This window comes from Hemitrygon akajei, chromosome 10, assembly GCF_048418815.1.
Source record: "Hemitrygon akajei chromosome 10, sHemAka1.3, whole genome shotgun sequence".
Taxonomy (NCBI): domain Eukaryota; kingdom Metazoa; phylum Chordata; class Chondrichthyes; order Myliobatiformes; family Dasyatidae; genus Hemitrygon; species Hemitrygon akajei.
Genome location: NC_133133.1, coordinates 114,406,577 through 114,420,859, shown reverse-complemented (window position 1 = coordinate 114,420,859; position 14,283 = coordinate 114,406,577). Strand labels below are relative to the sequence as shown.

Genomic DNA, 14,283 nt, shown 5'->3' with positions numbered 1-14,283 from the left:
TTGTGGGCTGCCCCTAGTCATTAGCATTTTACTGTATGTTTTGATGATCATGTGACAAATACAGCTAAATTCCTAAGTCTCACCCAAGAAAACAGTCAAGACCTTGTGGTTTAACACTTCAGCCAGAAGGTGATGCTTTGACAGTTCATTACTCTGTACCTACATTGGTGCTTTCAGAAAGGTTAAGATGGAAGGGTTGAAACACTTCTTCAGGTTATGCAAGGGCAGAGAAAGTTTTAAGTTGGTGAATTTTTAAATTGATAAATTGATGTGTGTAACCAAGGTACAGTGCAAATCTAGTCTTGCATGCTGTTCATGCAGATCAAGTCATTACAATAGTACATGAGATAAGATTAGATTTGTCACATTGTGTTGAAACACGTCTTTAGTGTCAATAACCAATGCCATCTGAGGATGGACTTGGGAGCAGCCCACGAGTGTCGCCATGCTTCCAGCACCAATATAGCATGCCCACAGCTTACTACCCTTGCATCTTTGGAATGTGGGAGGAAACCGGATTCCCAGTGGGCATGGGGAGAACAAACAAACTCCAAACAGAGCGCGGTGGGAATTGAACCTGGGTCACTGGCAATGTAATAGTGTTACGCTAACTGCTATGCTACTGTACATTGAGGTAGAGCAAGGGAAAACAACAGTGAATAAAGTGTCGAAGTTACAGAAAGTGCAGAAGCAGATTTAAAAGAACACATTTAGTAATTCTGAGAAGCATATAGTTTGGATTTAAAAGAATGGAATAATTCGAGATGATGTGGGAATCTAGAGAGCAGCTTGCAGTGAATTTGCCTGTTTGATTAGAGCTTCCTTGTGGGGCCTGAGGGAGTATAGAGGAATACGTGTAACCGTTCATGGATCCCTGAAGGTCGATCACAGGGAACGTGGTGGTGAAACCTGCATTCCTTAGATCGGAGGATCTATCCTGGATCCAATACATTGATGCAGTCGTGAAGATGTCATGCCAGTGACTAGTTTGTTACAAGAAGATCTGCTATATCAGCAAAGACTTAGAAATTTCTATTGGATGAATAGTAAAGGGCATTCTGACTAGTTGCATCATTGCCTACTGTGAAGGCTCCAGTGCAGGAGGCTATAGAGTGTTGTAGAGGCGTCCACTTCCATCACGGGCACAACCCTCTCCACCCTCAAGGACACCTTCAAGAGACAGTGCCAAGAAGGGGCCTCTATCACAAATGATCCTCTACTCAGGGACATGCCCGCCATCAGGGAGAAGGTACAGGAGTCTGCAGACCCTCACTCAGTGATTTAGTAACAGCTTCTTCCCTTCCAACATAAGATTTTTGAATTGTCCATTAACACTGCCTAGTTGGTCCTTGCACTGTTTATTTGTTTTGTAATTTTTAGTAGTTTTATATCTTTGCATTGCACTGCTGCTGCAAAACAACAAGCTTCGGAATCAGGTTTAATATCACCAGCATATGTCATGAAATTTATTTCATGTTGTATAAGTCAGTGATATCTAGAATCTAAATCATAATACAGAGAATTCTAGTTAATTGGGTGTGGTGAACTACATATACCTGTCTGGACACGCCCCCTGCTGACTGCTCCTGTGGCTCCTCCCACAGACCCCGGTATAAAGGCGATTGAGGTCTGAGCCCGGCCTCTCTGTCTCCAGGATGTGGTCAACCACTGCTTGTTCCTTCTTCCAGTCAATAAAAGCCGATATCTCGCCTTTACGTCTCAGAGAGAGTTATTGATGGTGCATCATTGGGACACATCGGGACCAGTACATTTTGGCCCAATTAAGCAGCTGCCCAATCAGCTAAAGTTTCAAGGAAATAGTTTAAAAACCTTACAAGGAAAAACAAGCTGCCATTTAACTGAGGAACAAATCATGTATTTAAATAAAATACAGAACAAAGTAGAATACCTATAATAATAATACTACTACAGTACCAAAAACTAGCTCGTTATAGGCACTGATGAAGCAATTCATCCAGTGTATGCATTGAACAAAATCAGCACAGACACCTAGTGTAGATAATGGGACTTCCTCTAAGTCTTCATTTTCATTGTAGTATTTGAGATTATTGTTAATATCTTCAAATTCTTTGTATTTCCTCACTTGTTGAAGTAGTGAAATTGTTTCATTTTAATTCCTGGCTGTTCCTGGAATCTCCAAGCCTGAATACTTGAAACCGCAGTGAATGGTTCTGAATGGTCTTGCTGCTTATTTCTCTACAACTATCAGTGACACAAAACACTTATTTTTGAACATAAACACATGCAACTGATGCTATTTAAATCTGTTCACTCTAAGCATGGTGTGCTGTCTAACAGTTCCATAAGTGCACACAATTGGTACTAGTTAAACATTTGGCAACCATCTCCTCTCCCAATTAAGTGTTTAGTGTCCCAAATAAACAAAGGGAATCCCGGCTATTTTCTTGGTTAGTTTTTGTTCTTTAACAGTTAGCCCAAATAGTCATAGCTGCAGCTTTACATGCATATCTAGTTGCTACGTTTAAGTAATGATGAGATTACATTGGAGAGGGTGCTGAGGAGATTTACTTAGGAGTTACCAGGGATGGAAGCTTTCAGTTCTCTGGAGACACTTAAACCTCTCGCCCTGAAACGTTGACTGTTTATTCCTCTCCGTAGAAGCTGTCTGACCTGCAGAATTCCTCCATTTTGTGTGTGTTCTTCAAGATTTCCAGCATCTGTAGAATCTCTTGCTTGTGGAATGACTAAGCTGATTTTTCTTGAACTGGAGGAAGCTGAGGTAATGCCATGGGCTCTTAACTTGGTAAGCGGCCTCATGTGTGGCACCTTATCAAAGGCCTTCTGAAAGTCCAAATCAAATGTCCCACCCAACCTCAGTGGAAAAAGCTTGCTTGCATTTACCCTATCTATACCCCTTATAATTTTGTATACCTCTATCAAATCTCCCCTCAATCATCTATGTTCCAAATAATAAAGTCTGAACCTGTTCAGTCTTTCCTTATTACTCAGGCCCTCTTGACCAGCAACATCCTTATAACTTTTCTCTGGACTCTTTCAATCTTATTTACATCTTTCGTGTAGGTAGGTGACCAAAACCGCATATAATACTCCAAATTAGACCTTAACGATATCTTGTACAACTTCAACATAAGATCCCATCTCTTGTACTCAATACTTTGATTTATGAAGGCCAGTGTGCCAAAAGGTGTTTTTAAAACTGTGAAGCCACTTTCAATGAATTATGGACCTGTATTCCCAGATCGTTTTGTTCTACTGCACTCCTCAGTGCCCTACTGTTCACTGCGTAAGACCTACTCTTGTTGGTCCTACTGAAGTGCAACACCTTATACTTGTCTGCATTAAATTCCACCTATCATTTTTCAGCTGTTTTTCCAGATGGTTCATATCCCATTGCAAGCCATGATGGTCTTTCTTGCTGTCCACTATACCCCAATCTTGGTGTCATCCACAAATTTGCTGATCCAGTTCACCACATTGTTATCCAGATTGTTGATAAACAACAACCAACACCGAACACTGCAGCACTCCACTAGTCACAGACCTCGAGCCAGAGAGTCAACCATCTACAACCTCTCTCTGGTTCCTTCACAAAGCCAGTGTGTAATCCAGTTTACTACCTCATCTTGAATGCTGAGCAACTGAACCTTTTTGACCAAACTCCCATGTAGGACCTTGTCAAATGCCTTGCTAAAGTCCATGTAGACAACTTCCCTGAAAAACTCTTAAGATTGGTTAGACACAACCTATGCTGATTATCCTTAATCAGCCCATGTCAATCCAAATACTTGTATATCCAGTCCGTTCCAATAACTTTCCCACTACTAATGTCAGACTCACTGGCCTGTAATTTCCTGGTTTATTTTTGGGGCCTTTATTAAACAGAACAACATTTGCTATTCTCCAATCCTTTGGTGCCTCATCTGTTGCTAAGGATGATTTAAATATTTCTGTTAGGGCCCTGGCAATTTCTTCACCTGCCTGCTTTGAGGTCTGAGGGAATATCTTGGTATATCTTGAGGAAATCCCCCGGGGATTTATCCAACCTAATTTGCCTCAAAAACCAGTAATCTGTCTATAAATGTGAGGCCACTTTGCCTCACTTCTATAGACTCTGTGTCCATCCCTTGAGTAAATACAGATGCACAAAATGCATTTAATATCTCCCCGTCTCTTTTGGCTCCAAACATAGATTACCATTCTGATCATCCAAGGGACCAATTTTGTTCCTTGCAATCCTTTTGCTCTTAATGTATCTGTAGAATCCCCTAGGATTCTACTTCACCTCGTCTGCTGTGGCAACCTCATGTCTTTTAGCCTTCCTGATTTCTTTAAGTGTTCTTTTGCATTTCTTGTACTCCATAAGCACCTCATTTGTTCACATCTGCCTATACCTGCAAGGCTCTTCCTTAATTTTCTTAACCAGAGCTTCAATATCTCTTGAAAACAAAGGTTCCCTACACTTGTTAACTTTACCTTTTATTCTGATACGCACTTTCAAGCTTTGTACTCTCACAATTTCACTTCTGATGTTCTCTCACTTCCCTTTGCCAGAAAACAGCTTGTCTCGATCCACACTTGCCAGATCCTTTCTGATACCATCAAAATTGGTTTAAAAATTCAAAGGTCAAATTTAAAGACAGAAATGTATACTGTACAATATACATCCTGAAATGCTTTTTCTTCACAAACATCAACGAAAACAGAGAAGTGCCCCAAAGAATGAATGGCAGTTAAACACAAGAACACCAGAGTCCCCTCTCTCCTGCCTTTCAAATCTACACCTCAGTTTTTTTCCTCCAGTCCTACCTAAGGGTTTCAGCCCAAAACATCGATTGTACTTTTTTTTTCATAGATGCTGCCGAGCCTGCTGAGATCCTCCAGAATTTTGTGTGTGTTGCTCAGATTTCCAGATTTTCTCTTGTCTATCTTTTTGCATATTGACTTTGAAACTAATGACGTTATGAACACTAGATGCGAAGTGTTCCTCTAAACTTCTATCACCTGCCTGTCTCATTCTCTAATAGCAGATCAAGTATCACACACTCTCTTGTTGGGATTTCTGTGTACTGGTTAATGAAACTTTCCTGAACACATTTGTCAAACTCTATCCCATCTAGTCCTTTTATAGTATGGGAGTCCCAGGCAATATGTGGAAAGTTACAATCACCTTTGTACTATAACAATCTCATGTTTCTTGCAACAGTCTGCAATCTCTCTACAAATTTGTTCCTCTAAATCCTTCGGACTGTTGGGTGGTATGTAATCTAGCCCCATTAATGTGGTCATACCTTTCTTATTACTCAGTTCCTCCCTTTAACGCCTCACTAGATTAGCTCCTGACTAAGCAGTGCCATGACATTTTCCTTGACTAGTAATGCCACCCCCTTCTCCTTTAATACCTCCTGCTCTGTTCATGAGGCAAACATTTTGCTGATGAACTTAGCCCAGGCACAATTACTTCTATTCATTCCATCTGAGGAAGCGTCTAACACAAGTTCACCCGGTATTGTAAATGGAGCTGAGATTGCCATTTCTCTGCGTGGAGGGAAAGTAAACCACTATATTAGATATCCAAGTGCAATAGCATGTGTTAATCACAGAGTATTCTTGTGTAAATGTAATGTTATCTTACATAGTTACTGGGTGAATGTGCCCACTGTAACTTTATTCCTTGAGGAGTTTGCTAATGTTAGCTTTCTGTAGGTGGTAGATGGGTTGAAGAGAAGCTGTTCCTCTTTTCAAATTTATGCTAATGTACACCAACAATTCAGAATGATCTCAGTATGTATCATAAGACGTGAGAGCTGAATTAGGCCATACAGTCCATCAGGTCTGCCCTGCCATTCCATCATGACTGATTTATTATCCCTCTCAAATCTGTTTTCATGCTTTGATGCCCTTACTAATCAAGAACTTATTGATCTCCACTTCCAATATACCCAATGACTTGGCCTCCACAACTCTCTGAGGCAATGCGTTCCACAGATTCACCACCCTATAGCTAAAGGAATTCCCTCCATCTCTGTTCTAAAGGATCATCTTCATATTCTGAGGCTGTGCCCTCTGGTTCTAAGCTCTCCCACTCCCACAGTCCTGACGAAGGGTCTCGGCCCGAAACGTCGACAGTGCTTCTCCCTATAGATGCTGCCTGGCCTGCTGTGTTCCACCAGCATTTTGTGTGTGTGGCACATTATGACAGCGTTTTTAGATTCCTCCAGTTACCCCGTCCACACTGCTCTGGCCAAGCAACATTTTCAAAATTACACACCCTGGAGAGCGTTTTAGAAAAGCTCCGTTTTCAGTGGACTAAAACGCCGTTTTGGTGTGGACGGAGGGTCAAAACGAAGAGAAAAAGCTTCGGTTACGGATTTATCCGGTATAGTGTGGATGTAGCCTGAGAAACACTTTGGATGTGCATAATTACAAGTTTCGTTATTCTATCATTGTCTAGATGTTCTTATTGTCATTCGGATCAGAGAGAGCGGTAATTGTCTCATGTACCTCAAAACAGAGTGAAGTGTGTTGTTTGTGTCAATGACCAACATCATCTGCTAGGGGCAGCCACACTTCTGGCACAAAATAGCATGTCCGCAACCCATTAACCCTAAATGAACTTCTCTGGAATGTGGAGGAAGCCCACATGGTCATGAGGAGACTTTACAAACTCCTTACAGACAGTGGCAAGAATTGAACCCTGATCCTACAGCTGCCACTGTAAAACATTTATGCTAACTACTATGCTACCGTTCTGCTCCCGTGAACAATGTTCATTGATTAATGTTGTACCTGTAAGACTAAACTAAACTAGTACCATTGTGGATTTGATTTTCACCTGTGCTTTATCACTGAATACTTTTGTTTTTCTTTAAATAAAGAATACCAACAGGAGTGTGGTGATGAAAACATTTACCAAAGCTATTGTGCAAAGCAAGTCTCTGTCCAAGTCCCAGGCTGAGGATCTGGCTTTGTTCCTAATGGATAACCACGCTGAGGTGTTCAAGGTATACTTTTGATGAGAAAAGTTGGTGGCTCATTTAATAAAGATATTTAGTTGATATTGTTATTCTTTGCCCAGTGTTTGCAGTTGGCCGACAAAGCTATATGAAAGATGTGAGACTTCTGTGCCGTTGGGAAGCAAGAGTCCGAGTTGAGTGTGGGACACCAAAATTTCAAAATTATTTCTCCCAAATTTTGCAGAATTAAATGCATCATCTGGGCCAGCCAAGTTGGTTCCAACCTAAGATTTTCACCAAAGATTCATGGTCAACGTATCCCTTCTTAGCAGCCTTAAAGAGTTTTCAATGGCATAGTGGAAATGCAGATACATGTGAGGTGTCCTGACGAAGGGTCACGGCCCGAAACATCGACTGCTTCTTCCTATAGATGCTGCCTGGCCTGCTGCATTCCACCAGCATTTTGTGTGTGTTACATGTGAGGTGTTGCAGTTTGGGAGGACAAACCAGGGTAGGACTTACGCAGTGAACAGTAGGGCATTGAGGAGAGTAGCGGAATAAAGGGATCTGGGAATACTGATCCATAATTCCTTGAGAGTAGTGTCACAGTAGATGGGGTCGTAAAAAGAAAGCTTTTTAGCACATTGGCCTTAATAAATCAGAATACTGAGTCCTGGAATTGGGATGTTATGTAGAAGTTGCATAAGACATTGGTGAGACCAAATTTGGAGTATTCTGTGCAGGTTTGGTCACCTATAGTCAGGAAAGATATCAGTAAGGTTGAAAAAGTGCAGAGAAAATTTTCAAGGATGCTATTGAAACTCGAGGGCCTGAGTTGCAGGGAAAGGTTGAATAGGTTAGGACTTTCTTCCCTGGTGCATTGAAGAATGAGAGAGATTTGATAGAGGTATACAAAATTATGAGGGGTACAGGGTAAATGGAAGCAGTCTTGCACTGAGGATGAGTGAGACTGGAACTAGAGATAATAGGTTATGGGTGAAAGGTGAAATAGTTAAGGGGAACCTGAGGGGGTTTCTTCACTCAGGGTGGATACAAGTGTGGATAGAGCTACCAGTGGAAGTGGTAGATGTGGGGTTCAATTTCAACATTTAAGAGAAGTTTGGATAGGAAGTGGATGGAAAGGGTATAGACGGTTCTGGTCTAGGTGTGGGTCGATGGGATTACGTAGAGTAAGAGTATGACATGGATTAGATGGGCTGAGGGGTTTGTTTCTGTGTTGTAGCACTTTATGACTTGTTCTCAGGTACCTCTCCTCCATTGTCCATTTCAGTGACTTGTGGCACTGTTCTAAACTGACCTTTCCAGTTCGAGCTTGATCATCAACATAAGTTTCTTTTTGCACTTTTGCTCTGATGCCTCTAGAATTTCCTTCAGGATTTGCCTCTTTCCTCAGATGCCTCTCACAGGCAGACAATTAGCTTCCAAGTGAGCTGGCTAGCCACCACACCTCTGACACATTGCTAGCTCTCTCTTGTCAGGCTACTTGTCTGTTCCAAAATCGGGGGGCATATTGGATGACTTAAGATCTGGAGGTCTGTGATTTACAGAGAGGTGGTTAAGTCCCCCTGTAACCACTGGGCATTTGAAATACAATTAATGAAATCAAATTGAATAAAAATACAGGTAAATATGGATGGCAATGAGTTCAAATGGTAATGGTTCAGAAAGTGTACATCATAGAGTGTATATGCAATGTAATATATTTATTACTGCATGATGTTTGTCTACTTTTTAAGCCAAAATTAATGTTTTTTCTAAGTGAAGTATACAAATTTTGATCTCAGAATGTTCACTCTAAAACCTGATAGAGGTGTATAAGATGATGAGAGGCATTGATCGTGTGGATAGTCAGAGGCTTTTTCCCAGGGCCAAAATGGCTAGCACGAGAGGGCACAGTTTTAAGGTGTTTGGAAGTAGGTACAGAGGAGATGTCAGGGGTAAGTTTTTCTTTTACGCAGAGAGTGCGTGGAATGGGCTGCTGGCAACGGTAGCGGAGGTGGATATGATAGGGTCTTTTAAGAGACTCCTGGACGGATATATGGAATAGAAAAATAGAGGGCTATGGGTAACCCTAAGTAATTTCTTAGGTAAGGACATATTTGGCACAACTTTGTGGGCCAAAGGGCCTATAGTGTGCTGTAGGTTTTCTATGTTTCTACAAGGTTGATACTCCAATGTGGTGTCAAGGACAAGTTTCACTGTGTAATGGATGGAATAGAATTGGTATATTATGGTCACATAATACTGAGATGCAGTGAAAAGTGTCTTATGGGCAAGATGTTAACAAGGACCCTGTTATTCTTCAGGGGTATGGAAGACTACCTGTCCTGGTGTTAGAGGTCTGAGTATGTGCGAAGGTGAGAGAGAGGGAAGAACAGGGTTTGTTTCAATGTTCTTGCTTTGTTGCTTGTGTTCTGTTTTGTTGTGATCTGTGGTGTTCTGCCAAGCCTGGTGGGTATACTATTTTGGCACCAGAATGTGAGGCAATGCATTCATCACATCCATCAGTGTGTTGGTTGTTTAGCCAAACAACATATTTCACTAATGTTTCTATGTCAATGTGATAAATAAATGTGAATTTCATCTGATGTAAGGGTGTAATTAGAATTGGTTTATTATTGTCACATAGCAAAAAAATGTCATTTCGATAAGATGTTATGAAGAGCCCTTTTTATTTTTTCCAATGGAATTGAAATGATATTGTGCTGTTCCAAAGGAAACCGCGGGAAGTATCACTGCTCAATATTTATCCCTCTGATTAACATCACTAATTTGCTCATTACAGCTTTGATGTTTGAAGGGCCTTGCTCTGTGGGAATTGGTTGCTTTGTTTGGTAGTGTAGTGGTTAGAATAGGGCTATTATAGTGCAGTTTGTAAGAATGGGGTTCAGCTTCTCCCCCCCCCCCCCCCCCCCACAGTCTGTAAAGAGTTTGTATATTCTCCCTGTGACCACATCAGCTTCCTCTCACATTCATAAGACATGTGGTCAGGGTTAGTGAGTTGTGGGCATGTTATGTTGGTGCTGGAAGCGTGGATACACTTGTGAGTTGCCCAGTACAATTTTGTCGACTTGATTTGTCGCAAAACAATGCATTTCACTGTATGTTTTGATCTTTCAATGTACAAATAAAGCTAATCTTTATCCCTTTTATCTCCTTCATTACAACAGTGATTGAACTTCAAGAATTCAACTTAATCTATAATGTTTAGGATGTATTGAAGCCAGTAAAGGTGTAATATAAACATGTATTTCTTTTCAACTAGATCCCCAGTTTCCTGCTTCAGATGGTCAGGAAGAAGCTCCTTTCTCTTCAGGAAGGAAGGAATCCCAATGCTATTGCAGGTACCTTCTACATACTCTCTGGAAAGCATGCAAGACTATGTGAGGCGAGGGTGTATGAAGTAAGAGGCTTTTGCTTAACCCCTCCTAGTGGAGGGTGGGCGGGGATGACCCACCCTCCCACTTTCCCCCTCACCTACCCTCATCTATTACCTGGCAGCTTGTTCTCTTCCCTCTCCTGCACCTTTTTATTCTGGCTTCTACCCCCTTCCTTCCAGTCCTGATAATGTGTCACGGCCTCAACTCTTTATTCCTTTCTGTAACTGTTGCCTGAATTGCTGAGTTCCTCCAGCATTTTGTGTGTGTATTGCTGAACATTTCCAGCATCTGCACAGTCTCTTATGTTTACAAAATCCTGGAGGAACTCAGCAGGTCAGGCAACATTTGTGGAGCAAAGTGAACAGTTCTTGTTTCAGGCTGAGACCCTTCATCCTGATGCTCAAACTTGCACTTGAACACATTTCACAGATTGCTGAGTTCCTCCAACATTTTGTGTGACTTGATCAAGTACAAGTTTGAGCACAGTATTCCCGTTCAAGATTGTTCAATGTTATTCAGTACACAAGCGTAAAGGAGAACAATATTGTTACTCCGGATCCAATGCAGCACAAAAAGAACACAGTAAGATAACAAGCACAATAACCCTCCAAGTCACTCACCATCCCGACTTGGAAACATGTTGCCGTTCCTTCGCTGGGTCAAATCATGGAATTGCCTCCCTGACAGCACTGTGAGTGTCCCTACACCTCAGGGACTGCAGCCATTCAACAAGGCTGTTCATCACTATCTTAATGAGGGCAATTCGGGATGGGCAATAAATGCTGGCTCAGCTGAACACCCACATCCCGTAAATGAATAAATAAAAACACAATGATAAAAAACACAATAAATATAAATGCATATACATATGTTGATTGCATGTCTATTGAAGTGACACAGGCATAGGAGTGTTTGTACATAAGCTGACTCTGACATAAAATGATAAAGTAGTGGTGGTGGGGGGGTGGATTAGTGGGTGCAGGTGTTGATCAGCCTTTCTGCTTTGGAGAAATTAACTGGTTTTTGAGTGTGGTGGTCCTGGTGTGATGCTATGTAGACTCCTCCCCGATGGGATTGGGACAAACAGTCCTTGAGCAGGATGGGTGGGATTTTTCGTGATGTCATGCAATCAAATGCACCTTTCTGTATAAATATCCTTGATGGTAGGACCAGTGCCAGTGATGCATTGGGCAGTTTTAACTACCTGTTGGAGGTTTCCTGTACGGCACAGTGAAGTTTCTGTACTGTGTAGCGATGCAACATGTTGGGATGCTCTCTTCTGTGTATCGTAAAGGACCTGAGTATAGATGTGCATAGTCCAGTTCCCTTCAACCTCTTCACAAAGTAGATGTGTCGGTGGTCTCTCCTGATTGTGTAGGAAGTGTTGTGGGACCATGAGAGGTTGTTTGAGCTGTGTACATCCAGGAGTTTGGATCTGCTCAATCTACTGTTGTGCCGCCAATGTAAAGAGAGGTGTGAGTATTGTGAGTATCTCCTTTGTCTTGTTGGCACCAGGCCTCAAGTTCTTATACATCCTCTCTGTAAGCTGTCTCATCATCAATGGTGATGAGCCCCACCACTGTTGTGACATCAGCGAACTTGACAACATGATTACTTGGGTGTATGACCATGCAGTCAAGTGTGACCAGAGTGTATAGCAATGGGCAGGAATGGGCTTTATGATATATGCCATTGCCAGCTGTTCAGAGCATGTCATGCTGTTTGGCATCAGTGCCACTGCGTGGTGGTCCCTCGATGACTTTTCTTTTCATGTTTTTGTTACAGACTTTACCTTCTGCAAGCATGTCACACAGAAGGAGTTTGAGGTGCAGAAGCGTCATACCACCTTAGAGCAACTTCAGCGGTTGATTCGCAGCATCAGTCAAAATCGCAGCCTGTGTGAGAAGGAAAGAAACCGGCTGCTTCAGGAGTTTCAGAAGCACCATCCCTCCGTATTTTTCCACCACTACTCAAGCTGCCAGTTAGAAGGAGAACATTTGTAGAATGGCTTCTCAGAGTTGAACAACTACTTACAGCATTGTGAATGATTACTTGAATTTGATTGCATTGACCCAGGAATTGTAACAGTACAAGCACAGGAACTAACCACACAGATATGCGACTGTGGCATGTTCATCTCTTGCCTTTTCACCGTTCGAACTTCTTTTTGTTTAATTTGCACAAAATGTGAATCATGCTACTGATTAGCAAAAATTCAGAAGTAAATTTATTATCAAAGTATATGTATCTGGAGATTCATTTTTATGCACACATTTACAGATAAATGAAGAATTTCAGAAATAAAGACTGACAAATAGCCATTGTGCAAAAATTAGGGCAACTATTTGGGTATAACTGTAAAAATAGAGAGCGCAAAATTATGTATTGCACCCACAAAGCGGTGGAGGAACTTAGCAAGTCTGGCAGCATCTATAGAAATGAATTAAGTTAATGCATCAGGCCAAGGCTCTTCATCAGGATCCCTGAAGTGTCTCAGCCCAAAACATCAATTCTATTCCTTTCCACAGATGCTGCCTGATTTGCGGAGTTCCTCTGGTATTTGTGTTACGCAGGATTTCCAGCATCTACAGAATTTCTTGTATACATGAACTGCACCCTATGCTTTTACAGTTGTAGAAGGTGGATACTCATTTTTATTTTACCTGAGGCTAAAGTATTTGTCAGTCATTTGATTCTGAATTTCTCACTGTACACTGGCTCCATTGATTGTGGGCAACGATTTGATTTCTTAAAGATGCACAGCTCGTATGCATGAAATCATCATTTTTCTCTCCTGGTGTTGAAACAGTTCTAGTGGCACCACAAAAATCTGGTAGCGGTTGGAGTAAAACGGAAAAACAATCCAACAATCATCAGTGGATTCTGAATGAACTGGACTCTGATTTATGTTGCTCCCTTACACTGGACTTCAGATGTATTATTTTTAATTTTAACCATGGAAAAAATTTAAATAAGTAAAGTCTTCAACAAATGGAAGTTACTCTGAAGAAATTGGCTCAATCTCCTGTCCTTTTATTGTTGAAGGACATTTGGATCATTAAGTGCACCAAGAATATAGAATAACAAAACTGGAAAATTGTACGAGATTTAATGTAGAAAAAGTTAGTTATTTTCTTTGTATAATTAATGTACAAATAAGAAACACAAGAATAAAGATGGTTTTCAGTCATGTAATAAATTAGTCTAATGAGGTATTCTGTTGTTCCAGCAGCATGCCTTTGGTCAAACCTTTTAAGGAGATACTGCTGAGTTAATTGATAAAATGATTTATTATTGTCTTATATACTGATACAATTATAGGAAAAAGTGCATTGCAGGCTGACAATAACGTCAAGAATCTGTCTTATCCTACTGGGGGAGCCATTCAGTTGTCTCTCAACAGCAGGATAGAAACTCTTTGAGCCCAGTGGTGTGTGCTTTCAAGCTTTACTGTCCTCTTCCGAATGGGAGAGGGAAGAAGAGAGAATGTCTGGGGTGGGTGGGCTATTTGATTGTTAGCTACCTTACTGAGGCAGCAAGAAGTGTAGGCAAGAGTCTATGGAGGGGAGACTGGTTCCTGGGATGTTCTGAGTTGTGTCACAGCTCTACATTTTCTTGCCATCATGGACTGAGCAGTTGCCATATCAAGCTGTGATATGTCTGGATCGAATGCTTTCGATGGTATTGCAATAAAAATTTGTGTGGGTCAAAGAGGAAGTCAAGGGGAGACCTACCAGTCCTCATTAAGGGATCAGCTGTGGAAAGGGTGAGCAGTTTCAAGTTTCTGGATGTGATTATCTCTGAAGAGTATCACTGCACAAGATTAGAAAAAAGCTGCACAAGGTTGCAAACTCCCAGCTCCATCATGGGCACTAGCCTTCCCAGCATCGAGGACATGTTCAAAAGGTGGTTCCTGGAAAAGGAGG

The 14,283-nt window shown here is 41.4% G+C and overlaps 1 protein-coding gene across 1 annotated transcript in view; it reads left to right on the top strand.

Annotated features, from left to right (window-relative positions):
- depdc4 (DEP domain containing 4) overlaps nt 1-13,539 on the top strand; it is a 78,737-nt gene extending 65,198 nt beyond the window's left edge. Inside the window, exons 7-9 of the mRNA XM_073058778.1 lie at nt 6,879-7,004; nt 10,243-10,321; nt 12,143-13,539. Of these exons, the coding sequence (XP_072914879.1) occupies nt 6,879-7,004; nt 10,243-10,321; nt 12,143-12,360 (423 nt within the window). The 3' untranslated portion in view covers nt 12,361-13,539. The remainder of the gene's footprint in view (nt 1-6,878; nt 7,005-10,242; nt 10,322-12,142) is intronic.
- Nucleotides 13,540-14,283: the final 744 nt, after the last annotated feature.